We start from the raw sequence: 24,470 nt of genomic DNA, 5'->3' as shown, positions 1-24,470 counted from the left end.
AATGGCCATGATATAGTAAATAATGTGTTGAATGGCCATGATATAGTAAATAATGTGTTGAATGGCTGTGGGGGGTGTAGTGGTTGTTTAGGGGTGGGGTTCTTCTTATAGACTTTAACGAATTATGAGAAGTTCCCCTGGTCCTTATTCAGAAGGTTAATTCTGGACACTATATTATTTATTGACTAAATACATTTTTGGCTACGAGCCCCCAGTCAGCAATGCTGACAGTTAAATTAAAAGAAATACAAAGATGAAATTTAACAATAACAATTTAATAAATGAAATTTAAAAGAATTTAAAGTAATCAATGTCTCTCTTTCACCCAATGATCCCTTTGATCATCATTTGAGTTCACAGTGTGAGGAGATTTTTCCCTTCTTGAGTGCTACTCATCTAAATCTCTTCGTTCCCTTGTCTTTCTCTCCTTTCGTGATCTCCCCTTCCGCTTCCTCTTCTATAATCCTTGTTCCTTGCCGTTATCTTGACTTCCGGTTCCTCTTCTAGTATCCGGAACCCTTGACGGTATCCCTTGAGGTCACCCGAAATTCACTCGGTATCTCTCACCGTCACCCGAAATTCTCTGAACTTCTCTCGTCCCCCGAAATTCTCTGAAATTCTTTCGTCCCCCGAAAGCTTCCTGTTGAAAGGTATAATGCATTAGCATAGGGTTATAAAAATCTTCCCTCACACTACGTCACTGAACTGAACCATCAGTTTAAGGCGGGACATTTGGGTCGCGCATGCGCACACATCGAAATTCCCATACACTTCCGCCGCTTACAAAATGGCGCCATAACACAATCACACAAAGGATTCAAATATCTACATACTGAGCCCTATCAGTATATACATACAAAATATTTCAAATATGATTGTACTAAAATATTACTACGATTAGTAATATGACTATCTATATATTTATATATATTTCTATATATTTCCTACACAAGCGTACCAAATCCACAATATTCACATTCAAATGGTGATAAACGGCAATCCGTTACTCAATGGCAAAATCTATCATTACGTAAACAAATTTCTTGTCTACCAAAATATAACTACGCAAAGAATTACAATATTAATTCTTATAGCGGCTAGTGAGCAATACAATTCTTCACAAATACAAATCGTCCTTTCAAAAGGGCGTAAACGTGATAATCCACGAAATAATATGCACACATATTACTAGCGAAAGAAGAGAACATTTTCGCCTCACAAATAAGGTGTACATAGTAACATTATGAATAATGATGCAACGAATCAACATCGTAATCAATCGTAAACAAAGGTACTAGCTAAAGTTATGAAAAAATGCAAAATATTAAGGTCATAATTAACTATTCATACTTCAATACAAGTAAAATGTATACATACGACAAATTCTCTTCAATTAACAGCAGTCGTATCAAGCAGAATCAACGTAACATCAAACTTACCTGATCGAAGCTATTTCATGAATTTCCTAAATTCTGCCAATTTTTACGAATGGCTAACGGAGTGTGTGTCACTGCGACTCTTAAACACCAACTGACGAATTTCAGGCTTGTACAAGTCTTATGCCAGTTTCTCGAATCAAGTCCCACCTACAACGCATCCCGATTGGATGGCGACGGACTCTGGTCATTTGATCGAACTGTCAATCATAAAAATGTCAGTCTGTGTGTCCCCATGTACTGTCCAGCCTACCAGTGTCGGCTTCCGGCTCTTTGAAGTTGCCTACGTCACGTGTTCCCATGTACAAAGATTCCCGCCAGATTTCCACTCAAGAGCTCAAACAAAGACTGGGTTACGTAAGAGGATTAGCCAACTTAGGTACTTGGAAAAACAAAGCTTACCTGGCTCCACTTACAGACTTATAAATACATGTATAATACAAGGGGTTGGGGAAAACATCACATCCCCCCCACGCTTGAGAATAAAATCAGGATTTTATTCACTCAAACTAAAAAAGCAAAAGTGTTACACGATATAAAGAACAAAATCAGCAAAATGAACTAAATGCTAAACTGAGTATGAACACGAAAATATAACAAATGATCTATATCATTTCGGCGCTTCTACTCATGAAATCTGCGCCTACGTTTTCAGATCCTTTCACGTATCTGATCTGCATCTGGTACTGCTGGAAAAACAGCGACCATCGCATCAATCGACCATTGGACAACTTTGCCTGCGCCAGATAGGCGAGTGGTTGGTGGTCGGTCTCCAATATGAACTTACGTCCATATAGGTATCGCTCGAACCGTGATATGCCGAACACGATTCCGAGACATTCCCTCTCCGATACCGAGTAATTCTTCTCGGCAGCAGACAACTTCCGGCTGCCGTATGCGACAGGAAAAAGCGTCTTGTCATGCTCCTGGAGCAGTACTGCTCCCAGTCCCGTGTCGCATGCATCGGTGCGCAGAACGAATTCTTTATCCAAGTCCGGTAGACGAACAACTGCGTCGGATGTAAGTCTATCCTTTAGCGTTTGGAATGCGTGCTCACACGCATCTGTCCAAACGAACTTACTCGGGGTCCGTTTCTTGGTTAGGTCAGACAACGGGCCCGCAATCGCGCCGAAATTAGCGACATACCTTCGGTAATATCCGGCCAGTCCCAGGAATGACCTCACTTCCGTTTTCGTGGTGGGGCGTGCGGCGTTTCTCAACTGCTCCACCTTCGACTTCTCTGGAGACAGCGTGCCTTGGCTCAGGGTATGTCCTAAATAGTCTAATGTCCTGAAACCAAGGTGACATTTGGAAGGGCGGGTTGTCAAGCCCTCCTGACGTAGCCGCTCCAAAACGTCAGCTAACAGAGCGAGGTGTTCACCCCATGTCTCTGTAGCTAACAAGAGGTCATCCATGAAGTTGTGGACACCCCTATCGCGCAAGGGCTCCAACAACTTCCGCATCATTCTGGTAAAGACGCTGGGCGCGTTTTGTACCCCGAACGGCATCACCAACCATTGGTATGTCCCGTCGGGAGTAGCAAAAGCAAGCTTCGGTCGGTCTTCTTTCCTTACCGGAATTTGCCAATACCCCTTGGACAAATCCAGTTTGGAAAAATATTTCGCTTTCGAGACCGAAGCGAAGATATGTTCGGGGTCAGGTAGCATTTCAACTTGAAATTCTGTCACCTGATTCAGCTTCCGGTAGTCGACGCAGAACCGATGGGTGCCGTCCTTCTTCTGCACTAAGACTACTGGTGAGCTGTACGGAGAGTCGGCAGGTTCGATTACTCCCAGAGCAATCATCTGCTCGATTTCTTCCCTTACAACTTGTCGTTTCGCGTGGGGCAAGGGGTAGGGTTTACGCTGAACTGGTCGGTCGTCCACCATCTTTAACCCGAACTCGACAAGCGTCGTCCTCCCGGGTTTTTCTGTTAGCACGTCGGAATATCCGGCCAGCAAGGTCTCTATCTCGTTCCGCTGCCCTTCAGTTAACATGGGGTCACACTCCACGTCCGACGGAGTCTCGGCCCTCGTTAATGGACAGCTCGGGACAGTGTTAGCACCTTCCGTATCGCCTTCGATATCCTCGGTGACTATCGCTGCGACAACAAAATCGCTGGCGGTCTCCCTTTCCCGGTACCTCTTGAGCAAATTGGCATGGTACAATTTCTCTTTCGTCGGTAGCTGTATCCGGTAGGTTTGACCTCCGACCTTCTTGGTGACGACGTATGGACCCCTCCAGGAAACTTGCAACTTGTTGTGTTCCTGGGGCAACAACAACAACACTTTGTCCCCTACCTCAAACTGACGTGGTTTTGCGCGCTTATTGTAATTTTTCGCCTGTTGCGCCTTAGCTCGTTTGAGATTTTCTTGCGCGAGAGAACAAACCTCTTCCAGTTTGTTGCGCAAGTCCGCGACGGGGGTAGGTAGTGCGTACTTCCTCTACAGCGTGGTCGTCTGTCCACAGCTGTCTCAGTACGGCGATTGGGCCGCGTACGGTTCTCCCGTACAAGAGTTCAAAGGGAGAGAACCCCAAACTCGCTTGCGGTACTTCCCGGTATGCAAAAAGCATGGCCGGAATATACCGGTCCCAATCCTTGGGGCGGCCTTCGCACAATTTCTTGAGCGTGTTTTTCAAGGTCCCATTAAACCGTTCGACCAATCCGTTACATTGGGGGTGATACGGTGTAGTCGTGAGGTGTTTAATCGACATGAGACGATTCACCTCCGCCATCACACGACTCATAAATTGTGTTCCTTGATCGGTCAAGATCTCGTCGGGCACTCCGACTCTTGACCAGATCGCAAACAGAGCTTCCGCGACGGTTTCCGTGTCAATGTTACGCAACGCAACGGCCTCCGGATAGCGTGTAGCATAATCGACAACCGTTAAAATATATCGATTTCCGTGCGCAGACGCGGGTTTTATCGGTCCGATTAAATCCATGGCAACACGTCTAAATGGTTCATCGATAAGGGGCGTACTCCCCAAAGGGATGGGTCGCTGATCCGTTTTCGGTGCCATTCTCTGGCATTTGTCACAGGAGAGACAGAACCGTTTTACGTCTCCCTGGACCCCTGGCCAGTAAAACTCTTTTACAAGACGGTCACGCGCCTTAGCAATTCCCATGTGTCCACCCATGAGACTCTCGTGTGCAAGTTTCAGTACTTCGCAACGCTTTTCCTTTGGCACGACGACTTGTTTGAAGTGTTCGTTGTGTTTCCTGGCGTGGCGATACAAGATTCCCTTCTTGTAGACAAACTTCACCGCGCCGTTCGGAGTTTCCCTTTCTGTTCCCGCTTCTGCGTGTTTGTGCAACTGCGCCAGAGTTGCGTCCTCCTGTTGCAGCTTCCTTAACTCCGCTGGAATAACATTACTAACCGGTGTCGATGTAACTTGGATTGGCTTTTGTTTCGGCTGTCGACTCATGGCCCTGGTTTCAACAGCACTCACTGGCATAGGTGTGCAGGTTTCGGGGTTCGGCTGGGGTAACACATAACGGCATAACCCAATATGACGTCATGTGATAGCCCCTCCAAGCAAGCAGCTTCAATTTTCCCCTTCACGTATGGTGAATCAAGGTCAATGACAGCTACTGGTAATGAGTCACGCGCGCAGTTCGCGTACTGAACTTCTATTACCTCCCCTGTATAGTCCTCCGGCTTGACATATTTCTTGTCGACAAGCGCGGGGACGCTGCACCCAGTGTCATACAAGATGGTGGCGCCTTCACCATTGACAGTTGCGGCCGCAAGGTTGGCTGGGTTGCGACTCGCTTCCGGCAAACATTCCTTCTTAGCTACGACATTCACCTGGGTCTGCCTGCCCTTGGGACAGTCCCTGGCAAAATGCCCCAGGCGCTTGCAATTAAAACATGTCGGCGGCCCTCGCCGACTTGCAAGTCCTGGTTTCGTGGGTGAGGCCTGTCCAGGTCGATAGGCGGCAGCCCTACCTGTAGGTGCCCCTCCGACCTTCCCGTCGCCCTGACGGTTACGGACAGCCGGCTCAACCTCCCCCATACGACGCGACTCAGAGGGTCGGGGTCGGTCAGCAACCCCGGAACCTCCACTCTTCGAGTGCGCCTGCTCGTATCGCTCCGCCATGTTAGCGATCTCTTCGAGCGTCCGGTGTTCTCTTTCTGCTAAGAAAACTGTCAACTCGCGACGGTAAGTACCCAGGACATGTTCCTTGAGTATTACCTCGCGTAGCCCTTTGTACGTGCGTTCGACTTCGGCCATTTTCATCCACTTCTCAAATAAACCTCGAACACGGTTGTGGAATTGAGAGTGGGTCTCTTACCTTTTTCACCGAGTCCCGGAAAAGTTTCCGGTAAGTCTCGGCGGTCAGCCGGTAATGGCAGAGAAGCGCCTTCTTGAGGGCAGTGTAGTCATCAGCCTCTTCTGCAGTTAAGCCGTGGTAGACTTCCCGAGCTGCACCTTGCAAAAAGGCTGAGACATTAATGGCCCAGTGCTGTTCAGGGACCTGATGAGCGCGTGCGAGTTTCTCAAACTGGACGAGAAAATCGTCAATAGCCTCCTCCCTATCATTGAAGCGTGACATGTTGATCTGGACTATCCGGTGGTCGACGAAAGGTCGGCCGGTTTTCCAGAGCTTGTACTGGCGTCGTCCCGTCCGTTGGTCCTAGCTTCAACTCTGACCTTTTCCATCTCCAGAGTGTGAGCGAGTCTGGCTAGCTCTTGGTCCGCTGCTATCTTGGCTAGTTCTCTCTGGGCTTCTCTTTCCGCTGCTTTTTCGGCCTTCCATTCCTTGATCCTTTCTTCTATAAAGGTTGCCAGGCGATCTCCCTCGTATCCAAGATCTTCCGACCCCATGGCGCGGTATTCCTTTATCATTTGTCGTTCGGTAGCCATTATACTAATGTAAAGTGATACCTTGTCTCAAAATTCAAACAATATACAGATATTTGTAATACCAGTTTAAATACTTACCTTTCGACAACAACTAGTTTCGTTCAGGTAAGATATTTGTTCGATATCTGCTTCACACGTACTGCTATGAATGGAAGATCTACAAAGCCTGCACATATGACAATAAAAATACAAGATGAGAAAATCACAAATTTTCAAATACAAAGAATGGAAAATATCTCACACTGTTCACTAATACTTCTACCAATAACTTTAAGTCCCAAAATAATATATATGTCTAATTCATATCCCGGACGAAGCGCCCACTGTGGGGGTGTAGTGGTTGTTTAGGGGTGGGGTTCTTCTTATAGACTTTAACGAATTATGAGAAGTTCCCCTGGTCCTTATTCAGAAGGTTAATTCTGGACACTATATTATTTATTGACTAAATACATTTTTGGCTACGAGCCCCCAGTCAGCAATGCCGACAGTTAAATTAAAAGAAATACAAAGATGAAATTTAACAATAACAATTTAATAAATGAAATTTAAAAGAATTTAAAGTAATCAATGTCTCTCTTTCACCCAATGATCCCTTTGATCATCATTTGAGTTCACAGTGTGAGGAGATTTTTCCCTTCTTGAGTGCTACTCATCTAAATCTCTTCGTTCCCTTGTCTTTCTCTCCTTTCGTGATCTCCCCTTCCGCTTCCTCTTCTATAATCCTTGTTCCTTGCCGTTATCTTGACTTCCGGTTCCTCTTCTAGTATCCGGAACCCTTGACGGTATCCCTTGAGGTCACCCGAAATTCACTCGGTATCTCTCACCGTCACCCGAAATTCTCTGAACTTCTCTCGTCCCCCGAAATTCTCTGAAATTCTTTCGTCCCCCGAAAGCTTCCTGTTGAAAGGTATAATGCATTAGCATAGGGTTATAAAAATCTTCCCTCACACTACGTCACTGAACTGAACCATCAGTTTAAGGCGGGACATTTGGGTCGCGCATGCGCACACATCGAAATTCCCATACACTTCCGCCGCTTACAAAATGGCGCCATAACACAATCACACAAAGGATTCAAATATCTACATACTGAGCCCTATCAGTATATACATACAAAATATTTCAAATATGATTGTACTAAAATATTACTACGATTAGTAATATGACTATCTATATATTTATATATATTTCTATATATTTCCTACACAAGCGTACCAAATCCACAATATTCACATTCAAATGGTGATAAACGGCAATCCGTTACTCAATGGCAAAATCTATCATTACGTAAACAAATTTCTTGTCTACCAAAATATAACTACGCAAAGAATTACAATATTAATTCTTATAGCGGCTAGCGAGCAATACAATTCTTCACAAATACAAATCGTCCTTTCAAAAGGGCGTAAACGTGATAATCCACGAAATAATATGCACACATATTACTAGCGAAAGAAGAGAACATTTTCGCCTCACAAATAAGGTGTACATAGTAACATTATGAATAATGATGCAACGAATCAACATCGTAATCAATCGTAAACAAAGGTACTAGCTAAAGTCATGAAAAAATGCAAAATATTAAGGTCATAATTAACTATTCATACTTCAATACAAGTAAAATGTATACATACGACAAATTCTCTTCAATTAACAGCAGTCGTATCAAGCAGAATCAACGTAACATCAAACTTACCTGATCGAAGCTATTTCATGAATTTCCTAAATTCCGCCAATTTTTACGAATGGCTAACGGAGTGTGTGTCACTGCGACTCTTAAACACCAACTGACGAATTTCAGGCTTGTACAAGTCTTATGCCAGTTTCTCGAATCAAGTCCCACCTACAACGCATCCCGATTGGATGGCGACGGACTCTGGTCATTTGATCGAACTGTCAATCATAAAAATGTCAGTCTGTGTGTCCCCATGTACTGTCCAGCCTACCAGTGTCGGCTTCCGGCTCTTTGAAGTTGCCTACGTCACGTGTTCCCATGTACAAAGATTCCCGCCAGATTTCCACTCAAGAGCTCAAACAAAGACTGGGTTACGTAAGAGGATTAGCCAACTTAGGTACTTGGAAAAACAAAGCTTACCTGGCTCCACTTACAGACTTATAAATACATGTATAATACAAGGGGTTGGGGAAAACATCACAATGACCATGATATAGTAAATAATGTGTTGAATGGATATGATATAGTTAATAATGTGTTGAATGGCCATGATATAGTTAATAATGTGTTGAATGGCCATGATATAGTAAATAATGTGTTGAATGGATATGATATGGTCAATATGTTGAAAGGACATTAAAAGTCAATCAGTCAACAAATGAACATCAAGTTTTATTACTAACGAAAATGGAAATAAAATAATTTAAAATTTAATGAATGTTGGCAATATTGCAATTACTTGCTAAGATTTACAAATGACTATACAGGTGTGCATTCCATACATGTGCCCTAACGAAATCTACACAATTACATGTGCCTATAATGGTCTGCATTCCAAATGTGTACAAGTTAGAACAAAATCTACACAATTACATGTGCCTATAATGGTCTGCATTCCATATGTGTACAAGTTAGAACAAAATCTACACAATTACATGTGCCTATAATGGTCTGCATTCCAAATGTGTACAAGTTAGAACAAAATCTACACAATTACATATGCCTATAATGATCTGCATTCCAAATGTGTACAAGAACAAAATCTACACAATTACATATGCCTATAATGATCTGCATTCCAAATGTGTACAAGAACAAAATCTACACAATTACATATGCCTATAATGATCTGCATTCCAAATGTGTACAAGTTAGAACAAAATCTACACAATTACATGTGCCTATAATGGTCTGCATTCCAAATGTGTACAAGTTAGAACAAAATCTACACAATTACATATGCCTATAATGATCTGCATTCCAAATGTGTACAAGAACAAAATCTACACAATTACATATGCCTATAATGGTCTGCATTCCAAATGTGTACAAGTTAGAACAAAATCTACACAATTACATGTGCCTACATTGGTCTGCATTCCATATGTGTACAAGAACAAAATCTACACTGTTATATATGCCTATATTGGTCTGCATTCCATATGTGTACAAGAACAAAATCTACACTGTTATATATGCCTATATTGGTCTGCATTCCATATGTGTACAAGAACAAAATCTACACAATTATATATGCATATATTGGTCTGCATTCCATATGTGTACCAGTAAGAACAAAATCTACACAATTACATATGCAATGTTAGATGACACAGTATCACATGTGTACCATATCAATGAGCCTGTTCACCAGCGCAGGGGTGGAATAGTTTTCGAAAAAGCATGGTTGCACACCAGAAAAAGCAGACTGAAAAATCTGGCTACTCAACAAAAACATCTGCTTGACCAATTAAAAATTCCATAACATGCTTCCAACAAAATGATATGCTCAACAGAAAACCACATTTGCTACCTCTGATCTCTTACATAACACCCCTCCCAAAATACAACAAACAGTTGTCAGCGATGTTTGCAAATAATGATGAAATAATTTCTTTCCACACTCTAGGAAAACAACAGCAATCCTGTATTAAATGGAATAAAATCTAGGCGTACATTTTATTATGAATAATAGGTAATAGACCTCTAGGCACCCATTTTTATTATTAATAATGGGCAACAGATATTCAGGTTGCCCACTGGCATTAGTAACTACTTAAAGACCTCTATGCACCCATTTTTATTATAAATAACAGGCAACAGATATTCAGGTTGCCCATTGGCATTAGTAACAACTAAAAGACCTCTATGCACCCATTTTTATTATAAATAACAGGCAAATGATATTTAGGTTGCCTATTGACATTAGTAACAGCTAATAGACCTCTAGACACATTAATAACAGCTAAAAGACCTCTAGGCACCCATTTTTATTATAAATAACAGGCAACAGATAGGTTGTCCATTGGTATTAATAACAGCTAAAACACCTCTAAGTACCCATTTTTATTATAAATAACAGGCAACAGATATTTAGGTTGACCATTGGCATTAGTAACAGCTAACAGACTTCTAGGCAACCCTTTATCATGAACAACAGCAAAGACCTCCAGGCAGCCTATTTTATTATAACATCTAAAATGCCTCTAGATAGCCTGCTTGCATACCTGTAGGCTGCCTAGACAGTCCATTATCATATCTAAAGGTATCACACCAACAGACTGCAAGGCATCCCATTTTATTCACTGTCTATCATGGTTATTTCGGGAGCATACACATATCCTACAACCATGTGATAAAACCATAAATGTGTGCAAATGATTTTCCTTACAACCATTTGTCAAGGAGAAGAAATAAGATTTCAAGATGGCTACCATTACAACCATATTGTAAGGTCAGATCAACACCCTGTTCTTTGCATCAGCAATATTTTAATATAGGACCCAGCCACATATTGCAAAAAGTGAAAACCCCACACTGATACAACCAGCAAAGTAGCCATTACAAAACTTTCAAAATGGACACCATATCATTATTTTTCTTCGAATAGGACCAACTATATCTTTAATAAGAAGTGATTTTACAATATGACTATCTATTTGAAAGGATTTACTATAACAAGGCTTTTAAAATGGCCACAGTATGATGGCAATACTGGAAGTCAGATCAGCATTAGTTTTATATAGGACCAACTGCACAGAAGGGGCAAAAAGAAACATGTTGATATGGCAAAGAGTTTCAAGATGGCAGCTATGGAAGTGATCATGTAGGAAGTCAAATCAGCAAAATTTTCATTTAGGAGGATTACAAAACTGAAATGAACAATCAGTTCAGAAGGAATGGTGATACAACTTTTAAGATGGTCACTGTGGCAGTCATATTAGATCTCTTTGGTGGGGCCCCGAGTGGCCAAGTGGTCTAAAGCGCTCTCCATTATGGATCACTGCCATCTCACCTCTGTCTGCATGGATTCGAGTCTTGGATTTGGCTAATGTGGGTATGCGAGAAAGCTTGTCAGTAGCTTCTCGTGGGTCAGTGGTTCTTTCAGGGGTTTTCCCGGGTTCTTCCTCCACCATTAATATTGGCGGCCATGTATAGCCTATCATGTGCTGAAAAATGGCGTTAAACCCTACAACAACAACAAGATCTCTCTGGTGCAATAATTTTATTTACGATCAAATAGAACTCAAGAAGAAAACTGCCAATTTTCAGGACTTTTCCCTTGTATATGCAGGCGTCAAGCTGGACTTGAATTTTAGAGAAAGTGAATTCTCTATTTGGACATGGCTGAACAGGGAGAATTTGAGCAAAGCAAGACATGCAAAAAAATAATATATATATATATATATATATATATATATATATATATATATATATATATATATATATATATATGTGTGTGTGTGTGTGTGTGTGTGTCTGTGTGTTGTTTTTTTTTCTCTTTTTTGAATTATGCCTTCTGTCTCCCAGTATGCATATTTGTATTTAACATTGGTTTTAAACAATAATTTATTTTTAAGTAGAGTTTTATTTATATTATAAAAACATTTTGTACACGTTTAATAACTATCATATTCATATGCAGTGTGTTTTGGCAATATGACTTAAAAAGAGAACAACAGAAGCTATACATTGTAATGAATTTTAACTGAGTAACTAGATTACAATATTGTAATTGCAAGTTAGCACAAATGCTTAACCAACTACCCATAATCAAGAATTGTTCTTTTTACTTTCTAAAAGTTCACAATAAAATGGCAGTTGAAAAGATTTCTAAGCTTATTTGAAACAACCCCTGTACCACGTACATGAAAGCAAATGCACACATCTTTCAGATCGTACTGTTTGTCCTAATTTCTTTGTTGCCAATAAAACTTTCCTGTATCTGTTCATAGACAAGACAGTGAAGAATTAAAGTCAGTACATGAATGAACTAAAACACTTTTTTCAACCAAATCGACAGCCAACATGCAAGTGCATCTGCTTTTAAAGAGGGATTTTCTTAATGTAACCACTCACCTAATAGTTTCATTACAACAGTCCATTGATAGGATTGTAAATATAAGGTTTTATATGTGCTTGTTGTAAGGTTAGGCATTGGTTAAATAGTATTTGCTTTGCCGTTTGTTTTTTTTCTTCGTATTTTCACAAAAATGAGTGAACTCGGAATACGACCTTGACCTTACAGCATCTTGAGAATTCCATGACCTAGCATTGTTCCACATTGTTTCTGACCTACATAGTAGCATTTAAACCTAAATCTTCAATAATGTAATATATAGACTCTGCTTTCTATGAATTATGTATTTTCTTGAATATATTTGTCCATTGGTTTATCAAAAGAAAAAAATCTAATAAAGCAATACTTCCTAGATTTGTCGATGCCCTCCATTATTTTTTACAGGTTCACTTACAGTGCCAAACTGATTTTAATGAGCAAATTAATGTACACATGGCAGTTAAAATATTCTTGTTACAAATTCTATTCTTAAAACACAAATTGCTATTTACATAAGTTTAAGTTTCAAAACACAAGCTTGTATGTTTTTATTATCAAAGGATAAATGGTGGAAAATGGGCAGTAAAATGCCTAGTTGCTTACTTACTTGGATAATGGTTAATCGTCAATCAGCTATCAAAACACATGCCTGTGAATGTGCAAGAGTTTGTCAGTGCAATTGATATCAACACCATCTATGTGTGGCTTGAAGCCTACATTTCAAACTGATCCATAACAACACTGTAACTAACCCAGCTATAACAACGCTGTAACTAACCCATCCATAACAACACTGTAACTAACCCAGCTATAACAACACTGTAACTAACCCAGCTATAACAACACTGTAACTAACCCAACCAAAACAACACTGTAACTAACCCAGTCAAGGTGAGGGAGCATCTCAAAAAGGACATTAACTGAACTTTCCTCTAAAAATTCACCGGGTGAAGTCATTTTCACTTTTATAACAGAATAAGGCGCAGTTTAAATTTGTTAGGTGACTTAGTTGCCCACTTCACCTGGTCTGTGACCCCTGTATATGCTCCTCTGGTCTTCAACTAATTGACTTAACATCCTGCAACTATAACCTTTGACCTTTTTATCTCCAAATAACTACAGATATTCTATGTCTCATGGTAAACTTTTCTGTAATATCTTGCAACATATCCACGGAAACTGTAAACAAAGGGATATCAGAAAGCATGAACTGCAGACCAAGAAACAGAAACCATGACAACTGTAAATATTGTCTGATTTGAACCATAGACCATGAAATATTTATGTATTCCTGCTAAAATGCATTTCAAAATACTTATTTTTTGTTTACATTTCTGTTCATATTTAAATCTCATCATTAATCGTCTTAGAATTAAACCTCCATGCATTTCTCTGGTTTTTTATTTAAGCTTCATTCGCTTTGCACATCCTTTATGAACTCCATGTTTACAATTCATGCATAACTTTCATGTCTGTATTTAATCTCAATTCTCACTTTATATCCTTTATGAACTCTATGTGTACAATTCAAGCATTTCTTTCATTTCTGTATTTAATATCAATTCTCACTGTACATCCCTTATGAACTTCATGTGTACAATTCATGCATTTCTTTCATGTCTGTATTTAATCTCAATTCTCACTGTACATCCCTTATGAACTTCATGTGTACAATTCATGCATTTCTTTCATGTCTGTATTTAAGTTCAATTCTCACTGTACATCCCTTATGAACTCAGTGTGTACAATTCATGCATTTCTTTCATGTCTGTATTTAATCTCAATTCTCACTGTACATCCCTTATGAACTCCATGTGTACAATTCAAGCATTTCTTTCAAGTCTGTATTTAATCTCAATTCTCACTGTACATACCTTATGAAATCCATGTGTACAATTCATGCATTTCTTTCATGTCTGTATTTAAGTTCAATTCTCACTGTACATCCCTTATGAACTCCATGTGTACAATTCATGCATTCTTTCATGTCTGTATTTAAGTTCAATTCTCACTGTACATCCCTTATGAACTCCATGTGTACAATTCATGCATTTCTTTCAAGTCTGTATTTAAGTTCAATTCTCACTGTACATCCATTATGAACTCCATGTGTACAATTCATGCATTTCTTTCATGTCTGTATTTCATCTCAATTCTCACTGTACATCCCTTATGAACCCCATGTGTACAATTCATGCATTTCTTTCATGTCTGTATTTAATCTCAATTCTCACTGTACATCCCTTATGAACTCAGTGTGTACAATTCATGCATTTCTTTCATGTCTGTTTTTAATCTCAATTCTCAGTGTACATCCCTTATGAACTCCATGTGTACAATTCAAGCATTTCTTTCAAGTCTGTATTTAATCTCAATTCTCACTGTACATCCCTTATGAAATCCATGTGTACAATTCATGCATTTCTTTCATGTCTGTATTTAAGTTCAATTCTCACTGTACATCCCTTATGAACTTCATGTGTACAATTCATGCATTTCTTTCATGTCTGTATTTAAGTTCAATTCTCACTGTACATCCCTTATGAACTCAGTGTGTACAATTCATGCATTTCTTTCAAGTCTGTATTTAAGTTCAATTCTCACTGTACATCCATTATGAACTCCATGTGTACAATTCATGCATTTCTTTCATGTCTGTATTTCATCTCAATTCTCACAGTACATCCCTTATGAACCCCATGTGTACAATTCATGCATTTCTTTCATGTCTGTATTTAATCTCAATTCTCACTGTACATCCCTTATGAACTCCATGTGTACAATTCATGCATAACTTTCATGTCTGTATTTAATCTCAATTCTCATAATTTACCCATTATCAATTACATTTACAATTTATACATTTCTTTTGTATCTCAATGTATATTATTGATTGTTAAATATTTTATCATTTACCTTTTGTTTTTTAAATAATATATAGTTATGTACTGTCTTGGCATTTTATACATGCATGTATCTTTTTAAAAGTATTAATTTTTATCATCTACAGTTTTCAATAAATGCATTTCAAATGCATCTAAAATTTATCTAGAAGATTAGAGGGAACAATGCTGGAGGAATATTCATTTCCCAAGGAAGATACAGCCAATAAAGTATCGAAAGGCTTAATAAAAACCAACATACCAACCAGCTACAATGACTGCAAGAGAAACATGGTTAATAAACCTGACTGATGATTGTTTAAATTTGCAATTTTGTATTCTGTGTTTAAACTGATTTAAACTGTATCAGGTGAAACAGTATATACACATACTTTATATGTACGTATTTATTCACAGTGAATGTGTTCTATGACATCATGTTTTTGGTTCAACTGAGTGTGGGAAAAGAGAGACTATTGAATGCATTTGTTTTAAGTTTGTGTGGGAAATGAGAGAACGTATTCTATGCTTTTATTTTCATGGATTATATTAAATGTATTCGATGTTTTTATTTTAATGAATTACATCAAATGTATTCAATTTTTTTATTTTAATGGATTAATTCAAATGTATTCTGTTTTTATTTTAATGGATTATATAAAATGTATTCTATGTTTTAATTTTAATGGATTATATCAAATGTATTCTATGTTTTAATTTTAATGGATTATATCAAATGTATTCTATGTTTTTATTTTAATGGATTATATCAAATGTGTTCTATGTTTTTATTTTAATGGAATATATCAAATGTATTCTATGTTTTTCTTTTAATGGATTTTATCAAATGTATTATCTGTTTTTATTTTAATGGATTATATAAAATGTATTCTATGTTTTCATTTTAATGGATTATATCAATGTATTCTATGTTTTTATTTTAATGGATTATATCAATGTATTCTATGTTTTTATTTTAATGAATTATATCAATGTATTCTATGTTTTAATTTTAATGGATTATATCAAATGTATTCTATATTTTTATTTTAATGGATTATATCAATGTATTCTATGTTTTAATTTTAATGGATTATATCAAATGTATTCTATATTTTTATTTTAATGGATTATATCAAATTTATTCTATGTTTTAATTTTAATGGATTTTATCAAATGTATTTTATTTTTTATTTTAATGGATTATATCAATGTATTCTATGTTTTTATTTTAATGGATTATATCAAATGTATTCTATGTTTTAATTTTAATGAATTATATCAAATGTATTCTATGTTTTAATTTTAATGGATTTTATCAAATTTATTCTATGTTTTTATTTTAATGGATTATATCAATGTATTCTATGTTTTTATTTTAATGGATTATATCAATGTAATCTATGTTTTTATTTTAATGGATTTTATCAAATGTATTATATGTTTTTATTTTAATGGATTTTATCAAATGTATTTTATGTTTTTATTTTAATGGATTATATCAAATGTATTCTATGTTTTAATTTTAATGGATTTTATCAAATGTATTTTATTTTTTATTTTAATGGATTATATCAAATGTATTCTATGTTTTCATTTTAATGGATTATATCAATGTAATCTATGTTTTTATTTTAATGGATTTTATCAAATGTATTATATGTTTTTATTTTAATGGATTATATCAAATGTATTCTATATTTTAATTTTAATGAATTATATGAAATGTATTCTGGTTTTTTTTAATGGATTATATCAAATGTATTCTGTTTTAATTTTAATGAATTATATCAAATGTATTCTGTTTTTTTTTAATGGATTATATTATATATGCATTTAATGTTTGTTACATTTTTGTGAGCAACTATACACCAAACAAGTGTTTCAAAACTACAGTGTTGTTAAATGTAGTTGTCAGAAAATTGTGTCTAAATAAGTATCCAGTATTTGGCAATAAAACACAAAGATTGCATTTAGCTCACCCTTCTCTCCCTCTTTTTCTCTTGTAAGGAGCTGAAATTTCATTGTTGTACTTCATCTGACACATCATAAAATCATGAATGCAATACAATTTTATTTCCATGCTGGCTGCAGGTATGTTATTTCATCATTACTGCAGGGATATAAATCTAGATCCAGAATAGCGGATTTATTTTTCTAAAGTGAAATAACATAGCATTTCCTTTCAAAATAAAATCTGTGACTAAAATTGCAAATATTTATAATTGTAAAATACAACATGACAACCTGTCAAGAATCTACTGTCACAAACTTAAGTAACAGAAAAGAAGTGAAACCGACAAGTTTGATAAAACTTAACAAACAATTTAATTATCAAAGTTATAAATGAAAAATGTGAGAGGAACTTACAGTATAATGAAGTGAATCAAAATTAGTCTTTATAAAGGTCTATGAATGAAAAGTTCCTTATAAATTTCAATACCATGAATGTACTTATCCTCCAAGAACCATGACATTATCAAGATGGTGTTGTCCAGAATTCCTTCAAATAATTTATAACAGTTCCAGAATAATATATCATAGTCCAAATAATGGGCACTTTCTATTTCCAGTGAACAGTCCAAACAAGTGTTTATCTTCTCCAATAATAACTATGTAAAACATAACACATGTCATCAGACTTACAACAGGAACACAGTAAGTATGAATGATTCCAAAAATCTGAATGAATCTGAATGCTTAATTTTCTCCTTATATACACCATATAACTGTATCTCACAACAGACTCCACGTGACAGCATACACTACTTATTTTGCATCCAACTGGGCCTATTGATGTGACCTAGTGCAACCAATTGTTAGTTACAGAATTATTCTTGAAACATCGAAATCCCATCAATCACTGAGAAATTAAGCCATAGGCACCATTTTAGGTCTTATTATTAATGATTATTATTAAATAATTGTTAACATATACATTAACATCTATAGCAATTTGTGTTCTTAACGTTCAATAATCCGAAACATACACAAATTTAATTCAAAAATATTTTATACAGTTTACAATGATGAATAAAAATTATAAAAATTAAATAAAATCATGTACCAGGATTAACAAAAATATCGATATACATAACACAACTTAAAAATGACGTTCCTCAATGTTTACTTTGTGGTTAACTCTCTCTCAAAATGCGTAAAGGTTTCCTTAAATACAGACGTGTTCCTGCATAACCTTCACGTTCACATTGTCATTCCCTGATGATACATCTCACTCCTTTAACCAAGACTCCATCATCTTCCTCTCTGTATTCCCCCTTCTCCCTCATTTTACTTAAATGTAAAATGTATTCCCCCTTCTCCCTCATTTTTCTTAAATGTAAAATGCATTCCCCCTTCTCCCTCAATTTACTTAAATGTAAACTGTATTCCCCCTTCTCCCTCATTTTACTTAAATGTAAAATGTATTCCCCCTTCTCCCTCATTTTACATAAATGTAAAATGCATTCCCCCTTCTCCCTCAATTTACTTAAATGTAAAATGTATTCCCCCTTCTCCCTCAATTTACTTAAATGCAAAATGTATTCCCCCTTCTCCCTCATTTTACTTAAATGTAAAATGCATTCCCCCTTCTCCCTCAATTTACTTAAATGTAAACTGTATTCCCTTTTCTCCCTGATTTTATTTAAATGTAAACTGTATTCCCCCTTCAACCTTAATTTACTTAAATGTAAACTGTATTATCCCTTCTCTCTCAATTTAATTAAATGTAAACTGTATTCCCCCTTCTCCCGGATTTTACTTAAATGTGAACTGTATTCCCCCTTCTCCCTGATTTTATTTAAATGTAAACTGTATTCCCCCTTCAACCTTAATTTACTTAAATGTAAACTGTATTATCCCTTCTCTCTCAATTTAATTAAATGTAAACTGTATTCCCCCTTCTCCCTCATTTTACTTAAATGTAAATTGCATTTCCCCTTCTCCCTGATTTTATTTAAATGTAAACTGTATCCCCCCTTCAACCTTAATTTACTTAAATGTAAACTGTATTATCCCTTCTCTCTCAATTTAATTAAATGTAAACTGTATTCCCCCTTCTCCCGGATTTTACTTAAATGTGAACTGTATTCCCCCTTCTCCCTGATTTTATTTAAATGTAAACTGTATTCCCCCTTCAACCTTAATTTACTTAAATGTAAACTGTATTATCCCTTCTCCCTCAATTTAATTAAATGTAAAATGCATTCTCCCTTCTCCCTCAATTTACTTAAATGTAAATTGTATTCCCCCTTCTCCCTGATTTTATTTAAATGTAAACTGTATTCCCCCTTCAACCTTAATTTACTTAAATGTAAACTGTATTATCCCTTCTCCCTCAATTTAATTAAATGTAAACTGTATTCCCCCTTCTCCCGGATTTTACTTAAATGTAAATTGTATTCCCCCTTCTCCCTGATTTAACTTAAATGTAAACTATTATCCATTCTCCCTCAATTTAATTAAATGTAAACTGTATTCCCCTTCTCCCGGATTTTACTTAAATGTAAATTGTATTCCCCCTTCTCCCGGATTTTACTTAAATGTAAATTGTATTCCCCCTTCTCCCGGATTTAACTTAAATGTAAACTGTATTCTACATATTGCTCTCAATGGCAATTATCAGCTACTAATTTAAGAAACATTTGCAACTAACCTCCATTCTCTGTTTCTCTCACACACAAACATATTCACCACTAAAAACAGCCGTTATTCAGTATTCCCTCATTACGACCGAGTATACCACTTTATAACTATTCTATCTTATAACAAAGTACATTAATTAACTTTGCTACCACCTAATAAAATGAATACATTACCATACCTTTAAACATAAAGTGTTGTAATGAAGGTCCTTAACATAAGGGTATGCTGTAATAATTTGTATTTGCAACCAATGGCCTTTATCACTGTACAGTCACAATAGTCACATGATATGTATGTACACACTTTACATGCATGTAGACACTTTACATGTACACACTTTACATGCATGCACACACTACATATGTATATATTACATGTATGTACACACTTTACACATATGTACACACTTTATATGTACATACACTTTACATGTACATATGCTTTACATGTATGTAAACACCTTATATATATGTACACACTATACATGTACATACACACATTACATGTACATACACACATTACATGTACATACACACATTACATGTACATACACTTTACATATATGTATACACTAACATGCAAACACTTCACATGTAACTATATACACTTTACACTGGGGCCCCGAGTGGTCTAAAGCACTCATTGTTACAGATCACTGCATCTCACCTGTGTGCATGGGTTTGAGTCTTGGGCTTGGCAAATGTGAGTATGTAATAAAACTTGCCAGTAGCTTCTCGTGGGTTGGTGGTTCTTTCCAGGGTTTTCCCAGGTTCTTCGTCCACCATTTATACTGACCACCACATATAGCCTATCTTGTGCTGAAAAATGGAGTTAAACCCAACAACAACAACGTACACATATGTACAAACTTTTCATGTGCATACACTTTACATGGATGTTTACATTTTACATATATGTACACTTTATTTGTATGTACACACTTTAAATATATGTATACTTTATATGCGTGCATACACATTACATGTATGTACACACATGACGATGACATCTAATTAAAGTGACATGACCATGACATCTAATTAAAGTGACATGACCGTATCTAATTAAAGTGACATGACCATGACATCTAATTAAAGCAACATGACCATGATATCTAATTAAAGTGACATGACCATATCTAATAAAAGTGTCACAACGATGACATCTAATTAAAGTGACATGACCATGACATCTAATTAAAGTGACATGACCATGACATATAACTAAAGCAACATGACCATGACATCTAATTAAAGTGACATGACCATGACATCTAATTAAAGTAACATGACCATGATATCTAATTAAAGTGACATGACCATGACATCTAATTAAAGTGACATGACCATGATATCTAATTAAAGTGACATGACCATGACATCTAATTAAAGTGACATGACCATGACATCTAATTAAAGTGACATGACCATGACATATAACTAAAGTAACATGACCATGATATCTAATTAAAGTGACATGACCATGACATCTAATTAAAGTGACATGACCATGACATATAATTAAAGCAACATGACCATTACATCTAATTAAAGTAACATGACCATGATATCTAATTAAAGTGACATGACCATGACATCTAATTAAAGTGACATGACCATGATATCTAATTAAAGCAACATGACCATGTTGTTGTTCTTGTTGTGGGGTTTAACGTCATTTTTCATCACATGATAGGTTATGCATGGCGGCCAGTATTAATGGTGGAGGAAGAACCCAGGATAACCACAGGAAGAACCACTGACCCACGAGAAGCTACTGGCAAGCTTTCTCACATACCCACATTGGCCGAATCTTAGACTCAAACCCACGCAGGCAAGATGACCATGACATCTACTTTAAGTGACATGACCATATCTAATTAAAGTGACATGACCATGACATCTAATTAAAGTGACATGACCATGACATATAATTAAAGCAACATGACCATTACATCTAATTAAAGTAACATGACCATATCTTTTTAAAGTGACATGACCATGACATCTAATTAAAGTGCCTGGACCATGATATCTAATTAAAGTGACGTGACCATGAAATCTAATTAAAGTGACATGACCATGACATCTAATTAAAGTGACATGACGATGGTATCCAATTAAAGTGACGTGACCATGACATCTAATTAAAGTGACATGACCATGACATCTAATTAAAGTGCCAGGACCATGATATCTAATTAAAGTGACGTGACCATGAAATCTAATTAAAGTGACATGACCATGACATCTAATTAAAGTGACACGACGATGGTATCCAATTAAAGTGACGTGACCATGACATCTAATTAAAGTGACATGACCATCATATCTAATCTAATTAAAGTCAACACATGAAGGTTACTAAAAGCATATCTGTGTCTCAAAGATTCTAAATTACATACCAGCAATACTACCAAAAAGGGCACCTGGTGGCCCCCCTACAATGCCCCCAACTGCAGCCCCGCCAGCTGCCCATGCCATCTGCTTGAAAATACCTGGAAGATTTTACAAAATAAATATTCTATGAAAGCACTTCTTTGAGAAGATGAATTCATTCTGACAGCAACATAACAAAGATAGCTTAAAATAATGCTTTGGATATATAGTTGTGGCTTTTAATCTTGTTCACAAGCTGGTCACAATGATTCACTGGTGCAGTAAATTTGTTTCATTTTGCGGGACATGTTTCTACAATGCATACATTTTGGAAGATATTTTAATAACAAAATTTCTCCTAAATCACTAGCTAACAGGTAGAATGGATGGAAAGAATAATGGGATTGAAGTATCAAAGCACAAGAAAGAAAAGCATTCAAAAGGATAAATACAGGGGACAACTATAGGGGTAGTTAGATTTTAGAAGGATGTGATGCAATGTATAATAACCTAATACCTAAAAATAGCCTGCATGGAGAATGTCTTGACCCCTATTGACAATCTGTGAAAGTCTGATAGAATGTCGTTCTGTTATACAATTGAAAGGGTAGCTACAATGTCACTTCCCTACAAAAGGAAATCAAATTTTAAATGTTTATTTCAATATTTAGGCCACTGCCTATAATACATACAAAAAAGGTTAATATATTGGAGTATAATACACTTATAGTATAACTGTCAGACATTAAGAACAGTTTCTTGTCCAGCTAATAAACAGTACACAAAATGTGGACATGGAGATGGTGTCAATCTGTATATTTTTTTAGCTGCACATGCACCCCAACATTTTTCTCAATATTTTTTTCTTAAATATCTTGGTAAATTTTACAAACAAAAATATGCATAATATTTTTTATCAACAGATGGTAAGTTATCTTTAGATACTTTTTAAACTGTCAACTTCATATCTACCTCTCTCTATATTAAGTGTGTGACTTGAATATTGAAATACTGAAAAACACAAGAATGTAAAATTGAAATTGTATGCATTAATTTTTCTTAGCAAACAGTAATGACTTGTATTCTTTTAAAATACTGTACTGATTTTGTTGACAAATTCGCTGTTTGATGTCAATTTTTATACATAAAATGATTTTATTCCTGACAAAAAATTATTGCATGAGAAGTTTTGTTTTAAATTGCATATACTTTTTCATTTGGAAACAATTCAAACAATCTTCAACAATTCCTCCACAACAGCTGTACCAAATTAATTATAACCATGTTACTTTAAGATTTTTCTATGATTTGTTCTTTCTATACAAAATAATTATTATTGAAAATGCCTAATTTGTTTAGTTCTAATTTCACCATCAATCTTAAACTTAAATGGAATGCACAATGAAACAGAGAAATGATAGATAAGTGAGTAAATAAAAGAGTAGATGTAAGAATAAAATGACTGAACAAAGGAATGAATAATAAAAAAAATGTAATAGTGAGAAGTAGAAAAATTACAAAATATGCAAATTAAAAGATGAATGAGAATAAACAAGACGATAATAAATTACCTTAACATTTCATGAGTGGAGATTCTAATTTTATTAAAACCAGGAAAGGAAATGCAAGGTGTAAATTACAAGAATGAACAGAGGTTAGTTACTTTTGAATGTTTTTTTTATATTGTTTTTATTAAGCAGAGTAGTAAAACAATTTTCTGCTTAGCCAAAAACTGCCAATCTCCAATAATTAGAGGACATAATGAAAATAAAACATCTTTTAATTTATTTAATCTACTAAATCTGGTTTTTTTCTTATCATTGTGTATTCTTTGTACACATTGATAGCGTCAGCATCACAGTTTGTACAATACAATATAATACAATACAATACTGTTCTGTTTGTCTGAAAACGATAACATGGTGTACACAAGGTCAAGTGGGTATATGACACCAATTATATTTATCTCAACTAGATGAATTAGTAACTTGCCCTATTCAGATATGGACCTTCAAGCCCTGCAAGGATACGAAAAAATGGTCTCCAAATTGAATTGTAGTTGTTCTTTGTGCACATAAAAATTAGGCTATGTATGTGAAATTTCACTAGCTCAACAATGATTTTAACTTGTCTGGGCTAGAGGGGCTATGAAATTGTTGTTTCCTGTGAATACAGTATTCAATGTAATGCCCATACATGTCCTTAACTCATTCAGCCCCAGCACTGTTATCAGTATCTC

General features: G+C 36.1%; 1 protein-coding gene across 5 annotated transcripts in view; it reads right to left on the bottom strand.

Annotated features, from left to right (window-relative positions):
- The window catches only part of LOC149800821 (uncharacterized), a 42,032-nt gene that overhangs the window by 5,741 nt on the left and 11,821 nt on the right, over positions 1 to 24,470 (bottom strand). For all 5 annotated transcript variants that reach the window (XM_089954821.1, XM_089954818.1, XM_089954817.1 and 2 more), the window contains exon 3: positions 22,258 to 22,350. In XM_089954821.1, the coding sequence (XP_089810947.1) occupies positions 22,258 to 22,350 (93 nt within the window). The remainder of the gene's footprint in view (positions 1 to 22,257; positions 22,351 to 24,470) is intronic.

The sequence above is a fragment of the Sinohyriopsis cumingii genome, chromosome 4 (genome assembly GCF_028554795.1).
Source record: "Sinohyriopsis cumingii isolate HCF-2022 chromosome 4, ASM2855479v2, whole genome shotgun sequence".
In the NCBI taxonomy this organism is placed as follows: domain Eukaryota; kingdom Metazoa; phylum Mollusca; class Bivalvia; order Unionida; family Unionidae; genus Sinohyriopsis; species Sinohyriopsis cumingii.
This window is presented reverse-complemented; position numbering and strand designations above follow the sequence as displayed.